At 40.3% G+C, this 21903-nt stretch overlaps 1 protein-coding gene across 7 annotated transcripts in view; it reads right to left on the reverse strand.

The window, feature by feature from the left end:
• Nucleotides 1-21903, reverse strand: part of ARHGEF7 (Rho guanine nucleotide exchange factor 7) — an 89337-nt gene that overhangs the window by 29220 nt on the left and 38214 nt on the right. For all 7 annotated transcript variants that reach the window (XR_014218604.1, XR_014218605.1, XM_082218600.1 and 4 more), the window contains exons 8-16: nucleotides 21532-21627; nucleotides 20332-20454; nucleotides 9140-9278; nucleotides 6921-6980; nucleotides 5377-5523; nucleotides 3983-4069; nucleotides 2529-2607; nucleotides 1012-1151; nucleotides 354-578 (exon numbers count right to left, since the gene is read on the reverse strand). Coding sequence is in view for 5 of the 7 variants with exons in the window: in XM_082218600.1 (XP_082074726.1) it covers nucleotides 354-578; nucleotides 1012-1151; nucleotides 2529-2607; nucleotides 3983-4069; nucleotides 5377-5523; nucleotides 6921-6980; nucleotides 9140-9278; nucleotides 20332-20454; nucleotides 21532-21627 (1096 nt within the window). In the remaining 2 variants the exon portion in view is untranslated. The remainder of the gene's footprint in view (nucleotides 1-353; nucleotides 579-1011; nucleotides 1152-2528; nucleotides 2608-3982; nucleotides 4070-5376; nucleotides 5524-6920; nucleotides 6981-9139; nucleotides 9279-20331; nucleotides 20455-21531; nucleotides 21628-21903) is intronic.

A 21903-nucleotide genomic window follows, 5' to 3' on the forward strand; every position in this document is an offset into this window, starting at 1 on the left:
AGTGGCTTGGAGACAGTGAAAATGCAACTGAAGGAGGATTTGCTTTTTATATGCCAACACACAGGACACATTTTCCCTAGTGTCTGATCCATCATCATTTCAAGAACATTACTCTTTCTATTAAATATTTTCCCCCATCCTTTCTTCCAGTAAGAAACGTGGCTGAAGAGAAAAAGTGTATGGTGTCCCAAAGTCAAATCAGATATTCCCACTCACTGCCTAGAAAGCACAGCCTTTGGTTAATTGTGACTGACTCAATGCAAACTGAATCTCAGCTGGAATCCTTTATGTTATCCGTACAGAATTCTGACCTGGAAAGAATTTAGACTTCTCATTGGGTTGCACACGCTCACCTCTTTGTAACAGAGTGCTGCTGAAGGCCGTAATGGAGGTGCAGGCCGCAAGCAGCTCAAACTCCACGGCTTAGGAGTTTTGGGAGGCTCCAGGGGTCCCCAGTTTATAGTGGTATGAGGCGTCCCATGATGTGAAGGATGTGGAAGAGTGTGGTATACTGGAGTCAGGGGCATTTGCTTGCTGTCTGCATGCTTGCTGGATGGTGTTACAGGATGAGAAGGAAGCTGCCAAAATGAACAAACATCACACAAGCAAAGAAAGAACAATCAAAAGGGAATGCCACGTATAACCCTATACCAGTAAGCTTTTGTTATTAAATTTGCTGCAGTAAGACTTAAAAACAGGTTTGTTGGAACTTACCAATCTATTAACACTATGGTATGGTTAGCACATCACATTAAACCATAGTTTAAAATGAGCTATGGTTGAATGTGAATGCTTCTACCTGCTGCAAACAAAACAAATCAGAGTTTGGTTTATCTTTGTGCCCGAACACAAAGTGCTTCTTTCCCCCCAAACAAATCACAATATTTCATTAATACCCTACTTTAACACAGCTCCAACACTGACTACAATTATCAGGATGCATTCGTTTGTCTCCAGGAAGACAGAAAAAAATGACCTATTTTAAACCCAATGGTACTAAAGGCCTCTTACCGTGTGAGATGGCACAGAATGAGGTTTAATAGCAGGCATCCCAAGAGTAGTCACTTTGGTTTGCTTCTGCAGATGATCTACCCATTCATGCAAATCTTGTTGGTTGTTACAAGATACCAATATCCGTTCAATCATACTTCCTGGAACCCAACAGAAAATACAGAAGGAAAGAGCGGTTGTGCTGAATTCTCACATTAGCAACAGCCAACACGGCAAAACGCTTTCCTGTTTCAAACAAATGAACATATTCTGCTTCTTAAGGATCAGCACACCTCTCCTGAATCTGGTGGCTCCTCCACATCATCACCTTACCACAATTTGGGAATGAGAAAAGAAGAATGCTTCAAGTTAAACAAGCATTCCTTAAGATTTCTCTTGTCCCTTTAAGGATGAGTAATACTTGGTTACAGAATATATGGGAGGTTTGCAGGTTACAAATACAAATACAAATGATGTTTAGGGCTTTACTCCCTATGAACCACTACTACCCCTGCACAACGATGGCCACCTCACAGAGAATCACCACTACATCTTCAAGAACCAGCACTCTTGTTTGGAGTGCTACAGTCAGCTAACTCTGCTTAGCAGAGAATATGGCTTGCTCAGGTTTTAGCTGGTGTTAAGTCTCAATATACCTGTGCTGTATAATTTCCAGGCACAAATCAAGGTGCTGATTTTGACCTCTGGAACTCTAAATCAGGGGTGGGGAGCCTATGGCCCTCCAGATGTTATTGGGCTCCAACTTCCATCAGTCCCAGCCAACATGGCAAAAGATTAGGGATGATGGGAGTTGTAGTTCAGCATTATATGGTGGGCCATGTGTTCCTCACCCACTGACTCTGGCCCTGTGCATCAGAATATCTGTTCCACTAGTGAATCTCTCTGGGATCAACTGAGGAAGCCTTGCTCCAAATGCCCCACCCCCCACCCCAGACTTACTGTGACTTTGGGGAGGACCTTTTTAGCTGTGTTGCCCTGTTTTTGGAACAGACAATCAGTTTGCAAGAGCTTTTTTTGGGGGGGGGGGAGTGCAGTGAAGGCACTAAAATCCCCTTCCACTAAAGCCCTTTTCAGGTGTTCAGCTGGACAGGTGATGGCAAAAATATAAAGAGGGAAAGGGACACACAAAAGCGCACTGCAGAAAACTTATGAAGATCAGGGTGGAGGAGAATGAGGCATTGGAGCAGGGCTGACATGTATACTCCTATTCCTCTACCCACTTTCCCCCTCACATGTGCAGGATGAAGGCTTGAAGTGATTGCTGGCCCAGTGATCGAGTGGATTACAATTCCAGGCATCGAGACCATATTGTTATTTTACTGGTATACTGCTGATTTTTTTACTGGCGAAGCTAACTCTGCTTAGCAAACCCGCATACTATTTTAAAAATGAATAAATTATAAACAGTATGACGAGAGAGATCACTTAAAACTGTCTTGTGACTTATTTTTTCAAGCTGGCTTTTGTCACATAAAATGATACAAACAGAACCAGACAGGGAAGCACAAGCACATTACCTGATATTTCAAATGCATTTCTGTGATTTTCACTGTCTTCTAGCTTTGCAATGGTCATGCCTGTTAGCGGCAATTTCCCCTAAAAAACAGATATATCAAACCATTCTTTAAACAAAATCCAAAAACATGGCAGCCTTGTATTTAAGCACTAGCCTAGGAGCCATGGGTGACAAGGAACTGCGTGCAGGGAAGCAAGAGTTCTGCCAAACAAAAAGAAGGGAGTTCTCTGTCTCTTCTCTGCCAGCCCCCAGCAGATCAGTAACTTTTGTGAGCTTATTTACATTGATAAATCCTAAAATACATTCAGTAAATGAAAACAAATGATGAATTGTTTTTGAGCCAGGGGGTGGTTAAGCAAAGATTGGGACACAGCTTGCTCTTGGAGAGTGGTTTATGTTCAATATCCACAGTTCTGCCTTTATGCTCCTTACTTGCTCCTCTACCACAGTAGCAGCAGGCTGAGGAATCTTTTTCAGTCGTTGAGGACCACATTCTCTTGTGAGAAACATTGCAGAGGTTGTATGTTCATGGTGGTTGGAGGTGGAAGCAGAAAAAAGGGGTGCGCCTCCTCCACGAGAGGGCAGCAACACGAGAATGGGCCTTTTCCACAGTGGATCCCTGCTTGTGGAATGGTCTGCCCAGGAAGGCTTGCCTTGCGTCTTCATTACCCATCTACAGATGCCAGTCAAAAGCATTCCTCTTCTCCCAGGCCTTTGGCCACCGTATTTTTCGCTCCATAAGACACACTTTTCCCCCTCTAAAAAGTAAGGGAAAATGTATGTGCGTCTTATGGAGCGAATGCAGGGGGGAGGCAGGCAGGAAAAGCCCCCAAGATGCAGCCAGTCAGTCCTTTCTCCCTCCTTGTAGAAAAGCTCGCAGGAGCTGCGCACTCCTTTTTTCTTGATTTCCCTCTCTAAAAACTAGGTGCGCCTTATGGTCAGGTGCGCCTTATGGAGCGAAAAATACGGTAATTAAGCAATCTATAGCATTTTAAACTGTGGAGATGTGTTGTTTTTGTTTGCTATTATGGTACTTTTTGGTGTTTTTAAATGATGAAGATGAAGGGCGGTATAGAAATGTAACAATCAAACAAACAAACAAGTGACTCTTGCTGCTGTACGATAGACTTCATTCCAGTCACACAAAGGTCAGCCATTTCCACAAACATATATATCTCCAGCGAAGCAAGAGGCATTATGACAATTCAAGGCCACATCTGAGCCACACAAAAGTACTTCAGGGTGCTAAGAAGGGGTGGTGAAGGGGGCATGATGTGGGGGAGGGGGAGTCCTAAGGTCATGGAGGGAGGCCTAGAGGGTCATTTTGGCCTTCAGACATAATGTCGCCCACTTCTGCCTTATAGGATCAGGCAGAGGATATGATACAAATGTTCCAAAAGCTAAAGATTACACAAACATAGTATGCAGAAAAAGTTATACTAAAAGTTGTTTTACCTGATAGATAAACCCACTCATTCTAGGACTGGCGGACAACATGAGCAATATGTTAGGAAAGAGAAGAAGGTATCTTTCATTCTTTTCCTTATTAAAAAAAAAGAGAGAGAGAGAGAGAAGGCGAATCATTAAAACACAAAGTTACAATTAAGTGACAAAAGAAAATTTCATATGGTATATTATGATCGCAAACACTGGTATGTGTTGTTACTTTAGTAATATTAAGGCATGTCAGGCATTTTTTAAAAACAAGATTATCCAGGGGTGTAGTGAAGTTGGGAAATCTTAGTATGTTAAACTTTGGTTCACGCAAGAGTGAGGCATTGTGGGGTAGTTAAAACTGTGGATTTCTGGGAATAGATATCTAGGTTCTGCAAACCTCCCTGTCTTTAGAAGTGTGAATCAAATTGCATCCTGACTTGGGCAGGAAGGAGATGTTATCTGATTTGTAAATTCTGGCAGCTGGGGGCTCGGACTGGAATGGGTGTGAAAAGGCTATCGGGTAATTTACAGCTCAAGAGCCTGGTACATGTCAGAAAAGTATGGGAACAAAGAAGCTGTTTCCTGCTTGGCAGGGGGTTGGACTCGATGGCCCTTGTGGTCTCTTCCAACTCTATGATTCTATGATTCTATGATTCTAAGCAGTCTTTTGATCTCAAGGTTCTTTGAGCATAAACAAAGTTCAGCTGTGCTGGCCTCCTGACAATCAGGAGATATAGTCTCATCATACAGCCATTGGTAATTGGTAATTAACCTAAAGAAATGATTGGTCCCTAAACCCCTTCTCCACCTGGGATTCTCAAGGATAAAAGTTTGGGGAATTGAGATGCAAACTGCAGACTATCTTGCCCTGGTGTTCGCCTGAAGGTGTTTGACCAGAAGAATGGACTTTGTGACTTCTTGCTATGCTTTGAACTACTGATGCTTTGTGAGTATGTTGTAGTTAGCTATATTGCACAGTACGTACAATGTTTTTATATTTTTTTGTTTGTAACCTTCCAATAAATGTGCAAGCTTTTACTTTCCAAGTGGCTTTTTCAATAAATTTGGAAAAGGACTTTTGCCTTTTGTATTTTGTGCCTTTTGCCGGAGAAGCTAAACTGGTGCCTGACCCTTGGTGCATCTATTTGTTGGATTACTGTCTGCGTCACGGTACAGTGACACAGGTCTGGGCAACCTGGTAAATATCGAGGGGGGGGTCTTCTCCTTGGACCCCATTCGAGGGTTGACCCAGGAAAGGAGGTGGTGGCAGCTTTCTACTGTTTGGCTTGTGACTTGCAACACCTCGCATCCTCTCCCTTTGGAGGACTGGTTGGGGGGGTGGATAGGGGCCCGCGAACACGACAGGGGGGCGGCAACCACTTCGGGTTTTCTTTTAAACAGAGCTGCATTACCTCACTTCCAGCACACTGAATCATGACTTGTGACATGTAAATAACATTTCCAAGTGTTTTAATGTCCTCTCCTTCCCAGCAGCGGATAGCTTCTGTTAGTATCTGAAGTTCAAGCTCCTTTCTTTTCCGTACTTCTTGACACTGTGCCTATTGGACCAGGAGAAAATACTATGAGCCAGGATGCAAGCACAACTGAAATAGCCCAGAAACAACAGTTACTCAGTGCCATGCCTGGATCTTTTCATTTGATTTGGCTGTAGAAGAGGAGAGACAGAGACACTCACGGACGTAACTGCATCTTGAACTCTCCAGACCACCAAATCCCAACTACTCTTTTTTTTTTTTTACTTAAGACGGCTATGCATTGTATCATTGCTGCTTTAAAGGCTATTCTATACTTGAAGCCAAAATAGAAACTTGAGGCACCTCAACAGTAGTGGGACAGCTGGTTACCAAACAGTTTTGTTTTCCCTTGACTTTTTTTTTTAATCCCTTAACGTCTATCTCTTACCTTTCCTCAAGGTGTCATTATGATTGCAAGCTATGGGTAGAGGTTGTCTCTACTTAACTGTTTCATGTATAACATATAGCTCCTATAGGCACTTGAAAAAATATTATTAAAGTATAATCAGTTATAATGACTTAGCCGTCCTAGTCTGACATTTCAAGTGTTTTGTTTTTAAGCTGCTTCTACGCAAAATATTCCAACACTTGGTTTGACTTCTTATCAATTCTTTTTGTCCTCTTTTAACAACTGAAATATTTTACAAAGAACTATATATATCCTTTCATTCACTGTGCTCAGTAAATAGAGAACACAATCAATTTTAACCCAAGGATTACATTATATAGGACATTTATCGCCATATAAGGGTGTGTGAAACGTGTGAAACATCCTAAACAAAGGAAGCTGCTCAAGAAACTTCAAGCACAAATAACTTTTTTTAAGAGTTTCAGCATACTGGGGTTTGCTTCTTTTCCCCTCTGTGAACCTCAACTGCAGAATGCTTTCTCAAATTTGCCTTCCTCGAACTACTTTACACATTAACCATTTGCACAGGAGGATTATATCCAATTTAAACAGGAAAAGCACCTGCTAGTTCTGCATTCTGAATGACCAGGTTCACATTTAAATTCTGTTGGCATGCCAGAGATCCATGGGAAGAATGATGTGTAGGCAGCCTAACACCACATAATCCAACAGGAAGCTGGCTATGTGGACCAACCACAACATGGGTGCTTTTATCCTTATATGGATTTATAGTACTTGAATTCACTCAGACAGATTTCTATATGCAAAGGTTTGAGTCATGGTATTTGCATGTAGCACCATGTGACTCCTCTTTTATCCTATAAACTGTCTGTCCCTTGAACCCAGACCAGAGTTGCCAGTGGAACCATCTTTTTAAAAATTCTTCCATAGTGATTCATCTTTCAATACAGTTCCCTCATGATACCCACCCAAAGTGCTCTCGTGACTTTGATACACTACTTTGTATTATGTTTAGACTAGTATGCTGCCATCTATCACCTATGTAACTTACAGAAAGATTTTTGAAAGCTGTCATGGATTTCTGAATGTCAGGCCGGTCTGGATGATAATCCTAAAAGAATATTAAAAGATACTTATATGTAATATGAAAGGAACAAAATGTACTTTACATTCTATACAAGGTTTACACATTCTTCTGGTATTATATATAAATCAAATGTTAAGATACAATTCTCACACCTACGCTGCTTTAAATGCAGGAAACCTCTAGATCAGGTCATGCCAGATCTAGAGAACCAATTTTATTTTAAATAAGCCTATTCCCTCCCACTGGCCTGGTGACACGTCGCCAGATGGACTAGCCATAAATCTTTATCCTTCACTCACTTCTATATAAATACCTAGGGGACACAGGTGGCACTGTGGTCTAAACCACTGAGCCTCTTGGGCTTGCTGGTCGGAAGGTTGGCAGTTCAAATCTGCGCGACGGGGTGAGCTCCCATTGCTCTGTCCCAGCTGCCAACCTAGCAGTTCGAAAGCACGCCAGTGCAAGTAGATAAATAGGTATCGCTGCGGAGGGAAGGTAAATGGTGTTTCCGTGCGCTCTGGCACTCGTCACGGTGTCCTGTTGCGCCAGCAGCAGTTTAGTCATGCTGGCCATATGACCTGGAAAGCTGTCTGTGGACAAACACCAGCTCCCTCAGCCTGAAAGCAAGATGAGCGCCGTACCCCATAGTCACCTTTGACTGGACTTAACTGTCCAGGGATCTTTTACCTTTAACCTTTATTATAAATACAATTTGAGCAAGATTTCCCTGGCGCACAATTTAAAAATAAGTTGATTTACTACTGTAGATGTAACAGCTGGTGTGGCTGCCCTGCTCTGCCTTCTGAACATGCTGGGTCACTTACCAAAAAGGGAAAAGGCAAGGCAGCTGGAGTTCAGTGTGGTGCAGGCGCTGTGGCAGAACCAGCCCAATGCTCCAGATGCTGTGTCCTTACTGTGCCTACACCATACCAAGCTCTCAATGCCTTGCCTTTCTCCCTCTTGGTAAGCAGGTGTGACCTGACATATTCAGAAGACGGGAGAGCAGAACAGTTCTATTGGCTGCTACTGGATGTAAAGAGGAAAAGGAATTTTGTTCCAGCCCTAAAGCTAATCAAAATATGTTTGACCCTTGCAACTAAAAATTCTATGTCTCATCGTAATTTAACATTGAAACTAACCTTTCAGCCCAACTCTATACGACGTTGTCAAACCAAGTATGTTAAACTAGGTTTGGTAATGAGGACCAAGCCTACAAGTCGGATTACTGTGAATTTGTACACACTGTTGAACAGCAGTTAAATAGCCAAAGAACCAAGGGGGGGCAGTTCCCAAATGTTAAAATTAGACAATTATGCCAATGTAGGTTTCATGGTAAGTTAGGAGTGCCGAGAAAAACACATATGCAATGGGGATGCACAGTCCTCTCAAGTCCACTTTGCTGTCCAAGCAACTGCTCACAAAACTCCAAAGGAATGTCAGAAAAGGCCTTCAACAAGGCTTGACAGCCAAGATTCATATATGAGAAGCACAAACAAGGCAGTTGTGTAACAGTGGAGAGACACAGGGAAGTGTAGCTCTGGGACTTTTTTCAGAGCATGCGCAATGACATCATCTGTCGGGAGTGTCTTGCTCCAGCAAATGAGTGGGCTAATATCAAGACTTTCAGGTTTCACTACTGTTTGTGACAAATTAGAAGCAGAGAATGAGGTCAGCTCACTAGTCTAAGGCTGCTATAGTCAATCCTGAAGCATTGGCTTTTATGCTATGCATTAATGTGGTTGTGCAGGTATGATCAGAACAGCTCCTTGCATTTTGGACTTTCCATGGGGGTCATCATTATGACCTCTTGCACTTCCAAGATTTACCATTACAGCACTGCTGTTACATACCCACCCTGTCTGAGACATCCACAAGTGCCTCTTGGGAGACTGGAGTAATAAAAAAGCAACAGGTGCAGTGCCATATAAAATGTGGCAATACACTCATATTATAGGCCAGAGCAAGCCACAGTTTTAGGATCAGGGCATCTTATTTTTATCTTTGAAATCACAGCCCCAGAACTCTAATGGAGTTGATCTTTCCAGACTACTATGACTTCCTTTACATCAGAAGAACCAGAGCATAGTAATGTCCTTTAGGACTCATCATTCCTGAAATGTACCTTTAAGGTCATCATTGTCAAATCATCATTAAGGTGGAATGTTAATGCTGCTGAGATATACCTCCATGTGTCTTTCAAGTTCTTTGAGCAACGTGGGATATTTATCCAGGCGCATAAAAGGTTTGCTCAGGCCTGTGGTCAATACAAGAATCCCAGGGCTGTTGGCTCCTTTCATCTCCATGAATTCTCCCAGCTCTTCACTGTTCATAAAAAAAGAAGTTAAAGTTAAAACAAAAGCAAAGAAGTAAAATCAGCCAAACCAGAGAGAAATAAATCATTTAACTTCTTCGGCAATAGTCTGCTTTTCATTTTCTGAGAAAGGGTTAAGCTTCCTCATAAAATAAAATATGAACAAGCCTAATCTTATCCGTATTTTTTTGATGGAAAAGCAGTTCTTCAAGCTTAGCTTTAATTCTCTGAATCCCAGTTGAAAAGAATGCATCAATTTAGAGCTAAAATTAGGACTCCCAGCACTATAAATAATCAAGTATTTCAGGTGATGTTAAACATATTATTCATACTGATGACGAGAGCTAACGTCCAAGAAGATTAACAGTTCAACCCTGTGCTCATGTACTTGGAATTAAGCACTATGTTGTTCAATGGCGTTTAAACCCAAGCAAATCTGCACAGGGCCAAAGCATCAGGGGAAAATCACACTACCAAAATAATAACAAGCCACACTGTGAAATGAACATACTGGCCTTTAAGCAGGCATTGAAAGTTGCTTTCGTCTAATTATAGGTATTTTCAAGATCTGGTTCCTTTAATGCTGTTTTTTCATCTACTGTTTTTATTTATTTATTTATTTATTTGTATTTTATGCTATTGTTTTGTTTAATTTGTTGTTTTATTGTTACTGTTTAAAGTTAAGATATACTCAGGATAACATGTTAATGTAGAAGGGTTAAGGATAATTTAAATATATAAATACACGGAACACAAAGTTAAATAATAGATTACTGAACGTTTTCCAGAAGAAACACAAATAAAAAGTACATTTTTAAGAACCGCCATCGCAGTTGCATTTGTATAGCCTCAAATCTCCCACAGCAATTTAATCCACTTTAGCACAACTGAGAGAATGTCAAGAAAGCATTGTATGTTGGCACACCCACCATCAACACATACACACCCTTTTCAGCTAAGTCACAACATTCCTCTAAAAGGAAGTCTAGTCTACCTACACATCTGCAATGTTGCATTTAACTATTGTCATGCTTTAAATAACAATCCAACAAGTGGAATTCCCAAAACTTTCCTCTGCTAGGTTCTCTTATGATTCCTTGCAAGATCTAGGGGTCTTAGTAGAACACAAGCTTAACATGAGTCAACAGTGTGATGCAGCAGCAAAAAAAAGCTAATGCTACTCTAGGCTACATCAACTGAAGTATGGTGTCAAGATCAAGGGAAGTCATAGTACCACTCTATTCTGCCTTGGTCAGACCACACCTGGAGTACTGTGCCCAGTTCTGGGCACCACAATTTAAGAAGGATGTTGACATGTTGAAATGTGTGCAGAGGAGGGCGACCAAGATGATCAAGGGTCTGGAAACCAAGCCTTATGAGGAACGGTTGAGGGAGCTGAGTATGTTTAACCTGGAAAAGAAGAGACTGAGAGGAGACATGATAGCCATCTTCAAACATCTTAAGGGCTGTCACATGGAAGAGGGAGCATGCTTGTTTTCTCCTGCTCTGGACGGTACAACTCAAACCAATGGATTCAAGTTACAAGAAAGAAGAACCCAACTAAACATCAGAAAGTTTTTTTTGATAGTAAGAGCTGTAAGACTCCTGCATTTCAGGGGGTTGGGCTACATGACCTTTGGAGTCCCTCCCAACTTGACAATTCTATGATTCTGTAAGTCTGAACTGACCTTTCCCCATCCTTCCCACTGAACATTCTCATTGCCAAGAAAGTCCAAGGTTAGCTGCAACACGTTCCTACTACCGCAACACTTCAGGAAAATATAGTTTTGATTTCAGGAGTAATATCAAGCTTCCTCATTTTGTGTTTAAACCAAATCCCTAAGACCATAAAAATGGTCCACACCACCACCAATATGTTCATGGACATGTGCTTGACAGAAGGCTGTATGTACATACGCTATATACAAAATGTGAAGTACACAGAGCAGAAACAGTTTTTATATTCAAGAGCCTGTGTATATTCAAACATAACACAGCCCTGCTTTAGCTACAAAACTCACTACATGGGATAGAATCAACTAGCCAAGCACTTAAAAACAGAATCTTTTAAATAGTGTTCTGATCAAGAAAGAACTTTTCTTTTAAAAAAAAACTGCCATTAATGAACTATTTAAAGACTATGCATAGTTAATTTATTTCCTTCAACAACCATTACATCTACAAATCAGTGTGGTTAGTTCAAGATCACAGCTGTTTTAACAAAGACACTAAGTTTTTATAATATGCACTTTTGTCCAAATGCTGCTGAATATTTCACAATGAATCCACTCCATATTTAGCTAAAGCAGTACACAGGGAAGAAACAAAATGAGATATGCAAGAGATAGTAGTTTAGCCAAGAAACAAATAGGCCTATTATTAAAATCTTAAATCTATCCAAAACAGACTAGATATGTAAAATAAATAAGCATAAATATTATTACGAAGCTAGTATACAGTTACAAAATTTGGGTATCAAGGAATTTTTGAAACCTCTCCTATAAAGATAGTCCTGAGAACTGACTGTTTTTATCATCCGTGCTTCGTGAAGTCTCCTAGGTTAGTAAGGTATTAAAACAGAATTTGCCTCTAAAAGGGATCCAAACCAACAACATTTTTAACATGTAAAATCACTAAAAAACAACAACTAGGAAGAGTATCTTTAAAAACCTCAAAGCACCTACAACCATGTGAACAATAGGAAAACTCTTAGCATTAAATGAACAAACAAATGGAAAAAGAAACATTTAAAACTGCAACTTACACTTCCAATTCCTGTCTATAGTAGACGGAACATGAACTCTCACTGCTGAAAGGTCTAAATATGTCACATAGACAATGCATGCTGAAAACCCTCCACTAAACCCTTGGCTCACTTAATGACTCTAAGCTTTTTACTGTCTCTAGTGCTGCATTTCTAGATAGAATGCCTTATTCTTGGGCTGTTGCTTCAAGTATGACATCACCCTCTATGTTAGCAGCCCTTTTTCTGAAGCAAAGTGGAGGAGGGACAAAAGGTTCTCTGACTCAGATGCTTATCTGTATTCCATGCTCCCATTATCTTCCATAAATGCTATTTAAGCTTCACATTTCGAAATCTGTTTTTGTTAAAAAATGCAATCAAGTAATTTCAAATCAGGTTCCAGCTACAGGATCTTCTAACACTCTGTTAAACTGTACTTTAAAAGAAAAAGTGGCTTTAAGCCTTGCTCCAGTTCTACAGATGCAATTTTTAGCCTGAAGCATGCAGAAGTCTTGAGTGTCGTGCTTGGTTGTAGTTTCTTTTTATAATCTGCTCTCTCATTCGGGTTAATGCTGGAAAAAGATTGCTTCCATTTGCCTCCACGGAAAGTATTCTTACCTTTGTTTTAAGACTTTTCTGCCTTTGGTAAAGATTTAACTGAGGCTGCATCAGTAAGACTGATGGGTAAAGGTAAAGGTAAAGGGACCCCTGACCATTAGGTCCAGTCGTGGACGACTCTGGGGTTGCGGCGCTCATCTTGCTTTATTGGCCAAGGGAGCCGGTGTACAGCTTCCGGGTCATGTGGCCAACATGACTAAGCTGCTTCTGGCGAACCAGAGCAGCGCACGGAAACGCCATTTACCTTCCCGCCAGAGCGGTACCTATTTATCTACTAGCAGGGACCGAGCAACGGGAGCTCACCCCGTCGCAGGGATTTGAACTGCCGACCTTCTGATCAGCAAGTCCTAGGCTCTGTGGTTTAACCCACAGCGCCACCCACGTCCCTCAGACTGATGGAGATGTAACTGAGTAGGGCAGAGTAAGCTGCAGCTCTCCACCTCATATGCAAATTTTCCGACAATCCTTTTCTCCATAGTGGTTAAGGGTTATGTCATTAATCACAGTTAACGCTAAAGCAGATCCGCTCTTAGTGATATTTCCTTGGGTCAAATTCATGGTGAAGTGCAAAAGAGGGAAGGGAGGGAAATGTCCAAAACAGGGATGAGGAACTTGTAAGCCCTCCAGATGTTGCTGCACTACAACTCCCATCATTCTTGACCACTGGCCTTGTCGGCTGGGGCCAATGGGAACTGGAGTCCAACAACATCTGGAGGGCCACAGGTTCCCCATCCCTGATCTAAAACAAAAATGAGATGCTCTGGGGAAAGAACGTATGATCCTACAGCCTGATACTGATCACTTTACCTCATCTAAGGTTACATTTGCACCATGACTATAAATATTTTTATGTACAATAATTTACAAACACTGTGCATGGCAGGCATCAGCCTAGAAGCAGCATTTCTTCTCCTCCCTAGAGGAACAGACGGCCTCCTCTTAATATGTTGCCTGCATAATCTAAACAACAAGGGAACCCTGTTGTTTCCCTTGTCTGAACTTCTTCAAATGTTTTGTTTTATTTGTATATAATTAAACTCAACCAACTAAATTCATACATTTGAATTGACTTGCTCATTTTATGGAAAGGCAAGGTACTAAAACAAAAACATTTTAAAGTAAAGACCTAAAGGTAAAGAGTAAAGGGACCCCTGACCATTAGGTCCAGTCGTGACCAACTCTGGGGTTGCGGCGCTCATCTCACTTTATTGGCCAAGGGAGCCGGCGTACAGCTTCCATGTCATGTGGCCAGCATAACTAAGCCGCTTCTGGCGAACCAGAGCAGCACACGGAAACGCCGTTTACCTTCCCACCAGAGCGGTACCTATTTATCTACTTGCACTTTGACGTGCTTTCAAACTGCTAGGTTGGCAGGAGCAGGGACTGAGCAGTGGGAGCTCACCCCATCGTGGGGATTCGAACCGCCGACCTTCTGATCGGCAAGCCCTAGGCTCTGTGTTTTAACCCACAGCGCCACCCCCGTCCCTTAAGTAAAGACCTAAGATTGCTTTAAACCAAGTGACAATCCTGCCAGAGGGTGTTAAGAACTCCCAAAAAGAGAAATAGTCAGGTTACTTTGATATGTGGCTAACTACAGGTTTCTGAATAAGGAGTGAGGGCTAACGATGGATGGAAATGTCCACATTCCTTCCAAGTCTAAAATAATATAGTTATAAGCTGAATCAATTAATGGCCCTATTGGTCCGTAGATAATCATTTCAAAACATCGGGTATCAGAAAAAGGAAAGCCTATTAATCTGACCAAGAATAGTGATGTAGACCTCAAATTTTATTATTAAAATATATTTGTTTTAAATGAAAGCACTTCTGTGGCAAGCTAGTTTCTACTGTCTATTATACTCAAAGCACAATCACATTCAATCAATCCCACAGTAGGCTTCACACAGCCCTTGATAACAACACTAAGTGGAACTTGAACCCCTGAACCTTAGGAATGTAGCCAAAGCCTCAATACACTCAACCACTGTGCGTCTTTTGAAAATGAAGTAAAAAAATATATATTAGGAAGTGTCAACACTGTGCTTCCAGCCACAGAATTAAACACACCGGAAAATATTATAAAGATTGAAAGAGAGGGAACCTTTTTCTCCCAAGCAAAGATGACCTGGACCAGAATCGACCAAATATGGGTTACTAGTGGAATGGCTCCGAAGATTAAGAAGGTAGAAATCTGCCCAAAAACCTGCTCCGACCATAACGCCGTGAAGATGGAAATGAAATTTACAACAACTGGTCAGTTTAGATGGAGAATGAATGACACCCTGTTTCGAGATAGAGAGATCCATAAGAAGGCCCAAAAAACTCTAAAGGACTATTTTGAAATTAATCTAAAGGGCGATGTGGAAAAAAGAGTGATCTGGGACGCAAGTAAAGCTGTGATGCGAGGATTTTTGATTCAACAAAATTCAATAAAGAAGAGAAAGCAGAATGAGAAAAAGGAAAAACTTTTGGAAAAGATAAAAGAAGGAGAGAAAAAATTAAGATTAAAACCAAAGTCCCAGGAGATTTTGAGGGAGATTAAGTTATATCAAACACAATATATGGAATTGATGAACCAAGAGATAGAGTGGAAAATAAAGCAAATGAAACAAAAGACATTTGAGTCGGCAGACAAATGTGGTAAACTTTTGGCATGGCAACTAAAGAAAAGACAGAAATTAAATACAGTTACAAGTTTAGAAGTGGATGGAAAGACTATATCTAAACCCAATGAGATAAGAAATTGTTTTGTGAGCTATTTTAAAAAGCTTTATTCTCAAGGATTACAAAATGAAGAGGACATAGATAAATTCCTCAATAAATTTGGATTACAGAAAATCTCTCATCAAAGCAAGATGGATCTAAACCAGAGAATTACAGAACAAGAGATAGAGGGTGCCATTCAGGACATGCAATTGGGCAAATCTCCAGGGCCAGACGGACTGACTTCCAGATATTACAAATCTTTAAAGGAATGGCTGATACAACCGTTAAAGGACGTCTGTAACGAAATCTTAGACGGAAAAAGGGCACCCGAATCGTGGAAAGAAGCATATATTTCACTCATACCAAAGACAGAGACTGAAAAGACTCAACTGAAGAACTACCGCCCAATTTCGTTACTCAATGTGGATTACAAAATTTTTGCAGACATTTTAGCAAAAAGATTTAAAAGAGTACTGATGGAGAAGATTCACAGAGACCAAGCAGGCTTTCTCCCAAAGAGACACCTCTCAGACAATGTTAGGAATATAATAGACATTCTGGAAAAGTTAGAGGTGAACATAAATACTAAAGTAGTTTTGATATTTGTGGATGCGGAGAAAGCCTTTGACAATATTTCTTGGAGTTTTATGAAAAAGAATCTTCATGGGATGGGGGTAGGACAAGGATTTGAGAATGGTATGGGTGCAATATATTCTGAACAAAAAGCTAAGCTGATTGTAAATAATGTAATAACTGAGGAACTTAAGATAGAAAAAGGAACACGACAGGGGTGCCCAATTTCTCCATTGCTTTTTATTTCGGTCCTGGAGGTTTTGCTGAACATGATTAGAGAGGACCAGCAAGTTAAAGGTGTAAAGGTCGGAGCCAAACATTATAAGTTAAGAGCGTTTGCAGATGACCTGGTATTGACCTTGCAAGAGCCAAACACTAGTACAAAAAGAGTGTTGGAAATAATCCAACAATTTGGACAGGTAGCTGGATTTAAATTGAATAAACAAAAAACTAAAGTCTTAGGGAAAAATCTAACAGACATGGAGAAGAATAAGTTTCAAGAAGAGACAGGTTTGATGGTGGTTAAGAAGGTGAAATATCTAGGGGTTAATTTAACATCTAAAAACTTGAATTTGTATAAGGACAACTATGAAAAATGTTGGTCAGAAATTAAAAAAGATCTAGAAATATGGTCAAATTTGAGATTGTCAATGTTAGGCCGAATTGCAGTGATTAAGATGAATGTATTGCCTAGAATGTTATTCTTATTTCAAACTTTGCAGATTATTGACAAGATGGACTGTTTCAAGAGGTGGCAGAAAGACATTGCGAAATTTGTCTGGCAGGGCAAAAAGCCCAGAATAAAATATAAAATACTAACAGATGCAAAAGAAAGAGGGGGATTTGCCCTGCCGGACTTAAAATTGTACTATGAAGCAGCAGCATTCTGCTGGCTGAAAGAATGGATGCTCCTCGAGAATACAGATATCTTGGACTTAGAAGGTTTCAATAATGCATTTGGTTGGCATGCATATCTATGGTATGACAAAATTAAAGTGCATAGTGCCTTTAAAAATCATATTGTTAGGAAAGCGCTGTTCAATGTTTGGATGAGATATAAAGATCTGTTGGAAAACAAAACCCCTAGATGGTTGTCACCTTTAGAGGCTAAGGCACACAAGAAAGTCAATATGGAGGTCGGATGGCCAAAGTATTGTGAGATTTTAGAACAGGATGGAGAGAAATTGAAATTAAAGAGCCATGAAAAACTAAAACCCAAAGTACAAGATTGGCTCCACTATTATCAAATAATGGAGGTTTTTAAACAAGACAGGAAAATTGGCTTCCAGGTGGAAAAATCAAAACTTGAGACAGAATTGTTAGAATCCAATACTAAAAATTTGTCAAGAATGTATAACCTGCTGTTGAAATGGAATACACAAGATGAAACAGTTAAATCAGCTATGATTAAGTGGGCACAGGACATTGGTCATAATATTATGTTTGCTGACTGGGAAAGGTTGTGGAACACCGGTATTAAATTTACGGCATGTAATGCCTTAAAGGAAAACGTGATGAAAATGATCTATAGGTGGTACATGAGCCCAGTTAAGCTAGCAAAAATTTACCATTTGCCTGATAATAAATGTTGGAAATGTAAGGAAACTGAAGGTACTTTTTATCATCTTTGGTGGACATGCACGAAGATTAAGGCTTTCTGGGAAATGATATATAATGAAATGAAAAAGGTATTTAAATATACCTTCCTTAAGAAACCAGAGGCCTTTCTCTTGGGCATTGTCGGCCAATTGGTGCCAAAGAAGGATAGAACTTTTTTCATGTATGCAACAACAGCAGCAAGAATACTGATCGCAAAGTATTGGAAGACACAAGACCTACCCACCTTGGAAGAATGGCAGATGAAAGTGATTGACTATATGACATTGGCGGAAATGACGAGCAGAATTCGTGACCAGGGAAAGGAGACTGCGGAAGAAGACTGGAAGAAATTTAAGATTTACCTTAAGGACTATTATAAACTTGATGAATCTTAGAATGTCGAGATTTTACAGAGAGAAAGGGTTGCAGTAATATAAGATTAGATTAAGAAAGGACTATGATGAATTAGGACGAGAAAAAACATTTACAAGTTGCTATAAAAATTTGGACATGAGGATGCAGAAAGGGGAGGTATGGGGAAGTCCGAGGAAAGAAGTTTATGAAAGGACATTATGAAATTATACTTGTTTGTTTGTCTTTTGTTTTTTTTTTAATGTTTGTTTGTTATAAAAACTTTTGTAAAACCAATAAAAATTTTATAAAAAAAAAAAAAAAAAGATTGCTACCGTAGGTGCTAGCATTAGCCTGGAATCCTCAGAAAGAATCATGTTTTTCCACAGGCTGTGCAAAATTACTTCTACTTATTGTAACATCCCACCCAACATTCAGCCATTCGATCACACCATTCCAAAAGCACAATGGTTTAATTTCAGTTTTAATGCATTAAGAAAATATAATTGAAACAGAAAATCCTAGCCCTATTCAGGTACTCCAACTTTTAATATGGCACTTTAGAAATTTTCTCAATTTTTAAAATAAATTGCCTAAGAAAAGGAACAACTCTGATTGACTGGAACCAAAGTTGCATCTAGTCTGCATTCTGCTTCCCAAAATGGCCAACCAGATCTTGAATGCAATTGCTCTCGCCTGCTGTTGTTTCCCTAGCAGCTGGCATTCAAGGGGATACTGCCCCTAGAGATGGAGGTTCCATATATAGTCGCCATGGCCAACAGCCAGAGATAGCTCTATCATCCAGGAATTCATCTAATCCCCTTTAAAAGCCATACAAGCCACCATCATTATCTTGGAGCAGTGAGTTCCATAGATTAACAATGCACTGTTCAAAGTGCTTAAGTGGAGGAAAAGGAGGGAGTATGCAAGTGGAGGAAACTACCTTTTTTATTTTTAAAAAATTAATTTTATTAGTATTTTCCACACAACAACAACAACACGAAAGATATTAAAAAAATAACAATACACAACACACAAAAATCAACATTCGAAAACTAAAAACAAAACAAAATAAAAATACATATCTTACAAGTTAATATTATAAACAATAAAACGACAACAAGACATTGACTTCCACCAATCCCAAAACACCTCCTTTATCTCTCATTGTGTCTTCTTGTTTTCCTGTTTTCTTTATCATCTCTATCCTAACATCTAGATATAAATCCTTCTTTCTTATCCTTTCACTTCACAAGGTTATTCCAGACTCAGCCAGATTTCTGCCCTCGAACCTTGACTCTTGAGGTATTCATTTAGGCACTCCCATTCTTTTTTTACTTCACTTTTTGGTTTTTGTCTTATTATGTCTGTCAATTTGGCTAATTCTAAGTATTCTGAGAGCTTACATAGCCACTCTCCTAGTCTAGTTCATGTAGGGCAGGGGTGGGAAACCTATGTGGCCCTCCAGATGTTGCCAGACTACAACTCCCATCATCCCTGGCCACTGGCCACACTAGCTGAAGCTGGAGCCCATCATCATTTCAAGGGTCTCAGGTTGCTTATCCCCGACTTAGAACCAAGGTATCATATGCCTGAATTACCTCTGTAACTATTATCTCACACATCCAATGAACAAAATTATTTAAGGCATTTTATGGACTGCTGAATCCTGAACGTTTCTAAGTGATGTATATAAAAATAGATCACACAAGAGATTAAAACAATATAAATTCATTGTGAAACTGGACAGTAACACAACTGCCACCTTAAAATGCCTGCCGGAATAAGAAAGCCTTTGTCACGTGCCTGAATAAAAGGTATTTGATTTATTTCAGGCACTGAACTAAATATGACTAGCACTACAGGACTTGTAAGGTTGCAAACCTGTGCACACTCCCTCAGGAGTAAGGACTCAGCCACACTACTGCCTCTTTCCTCTAAGAAAACCTGCCGTTTACCACTAAATACGTGTAAATATCAATTGGGTTTTCTCTGGACTGATGTTTGTTCCAATTTAGCAATAAAGACCATGTTTTCTGGGGAGAGGTGGTGGGGCAAAGGCTAAACTGATTTGACTAATGCCTACAAGCTACAGGACAAGTGATGCACACTTAGCTCAGTTGGCAGAGTATGAGATTCTTAATCTCAGGGTTGTGGGTTTGAACCCCATGTTGGGCAAAAGATTCCTGCGTTGCAGGAGGTTGGACTGGATGATCTTTGTGGTCCCTTCCAACACTATGATTCTAAGTGGAAGTGTGAACGAGCCCCAAGTTATATTGAAATCAATCTACATGCCTATTTTCAAATACTCCACTAAAAAAAGCTGATTTCAAAACTGACGCTCACATCTGCTGCCACTTCATCTTCGGTCTTGTGCCTGATAAAACACCTCAATTTGTTTGCAAAACACCATTAAAAAGTGGGAAGAAAAACAAAGTTAAATTTACAACTTTTCTTGTTCTTCATGCACATACCTGTGTTCTGTGAGGACGGTTACTGCCGACGGGTGGTTGGCACAGTACGCAAGGTATAAATTTTTCATTTGTGGCATCAGATTTAGGAAGCAACCACCAACCCGCTGCTGAGTTTCAGGCAACCTGAAAGAAAGCAATGTAAACGTAATTTTTTTAATGTTCTGAAGCTTAATGAGCAATGCATTCCAAATTCACCAAAGACATTTGTTTTAGTAACCTTAAAGACCAAGTGTAGCTTTGGGAGTCTAGTGCTGGGGAAACTGTTGTAAAATTGTTATATATTTGATAGCTCATTATGTGTTGCTGTTACTTGGGATGCGATGCCTTCTATTTTTTACAATCCATGTCCTTGCTTTTGTGCCGAATGCCCATAAGCATGACAAACACGGAGGAGGAGAGATAACTCAGCGAGGAAGAGAATGAAGCTAGAAGCAGGGATAAAAGGTAAGGGTAAAGGGACCCCTGACCATTAGGTCCAGTCGTGGCCAACTCTGGGGTCGCGGCACTCATCTCACTTTACTGGCCGAGGGAGCCGGCATACAGTTTCCGGGTCATGTGGCCAGCATGACTAAGCCGCTTCTGGCAAACCAAAGCAGTGCACGGAAACACCGTGCCCACCGGAGCGGTACCTATTTATCCACTTGCACTTTGACGTGCTTTTGAACTGCTAGGTTGGAAGGAGCAGGGACAGAGCAACAGGAGCTCACCCCGTCGCAAGGATTTGAATTGCCTACCTTCTGATTGGCAAGCCCTAGGCTCTGTGGTTTAACCCACAGCGCCACCCATATCCCCTAGAAGCAGGGATACAATAACCCAACAGCTGACTCTCATGATCCTAACTGAAGAGTCAAAATTGTTACAGCTGCACCAACTTTAATGTTTTGAAATTATTTACTTCAAGAATGTTTACTGCTGGAAAGCGTATTTTTAAAAAAATAAAGAATAAAAATCACCTGCTTTAATATCCTTTATCACATTGCATAAAACTACTGGTGGAGGTTGTTGTTTGTGCACAGTACTTTCATTATTTTTATTTTTTTATTTTTGGAGAAGTCACTCCTGTTCTTTGTTCATACTTTGCAATTGAACTTCAAGATTTACACATTTACATCAACGTGTGGGGTACAAATGTCTATAGATGCCAGGTGTCATTCTAAACAGTTAAACATAAACAGGTCTGCTAGATTGAATAGTACGTACTTGGTGCATTCTTCTAAAGATTGTACAAGCATTTGCTGAAAAGAACTGATTTCTTCTAGATTTCCCATTAAATATGAAGTATCTGTAGAGTTTAACCTGGAGCCAAAATGAAAATAAGAAAATTAAGCACTTGTACGAAAAACAGCCCACATCATTTCTGGTGTTGCTTATATGGCCGAGACTAGCTTCCAATATAGGAGGCATAAAATCACTTTCCTTTCACATACACCTCTGACGTAACAGACCCCGCCCCTTTCCTCCAATTTCCCACTTGGGGGCTAAGGAAGCTAAAGAGACGGGGAGACAGGCCAGAGCTCTTTCCCACTATATACATCCCAGAAGATGCTTTCCATACGCTCTGATTGACAGCTT

Source organism: Podarcis vaucheri, assembly GCF_965113315.1.
Source record: "Podarcis vaucheri genome assembly, chromosome: 4".
In the NCBI taxonomy this organism is placed as follows: domain Eukaryota; kingdom Metazoa; phylum Chordata; class Lepidosauria; order Squamata; family Lacertidae; genus Podarcis; species Podarcis vaucheri.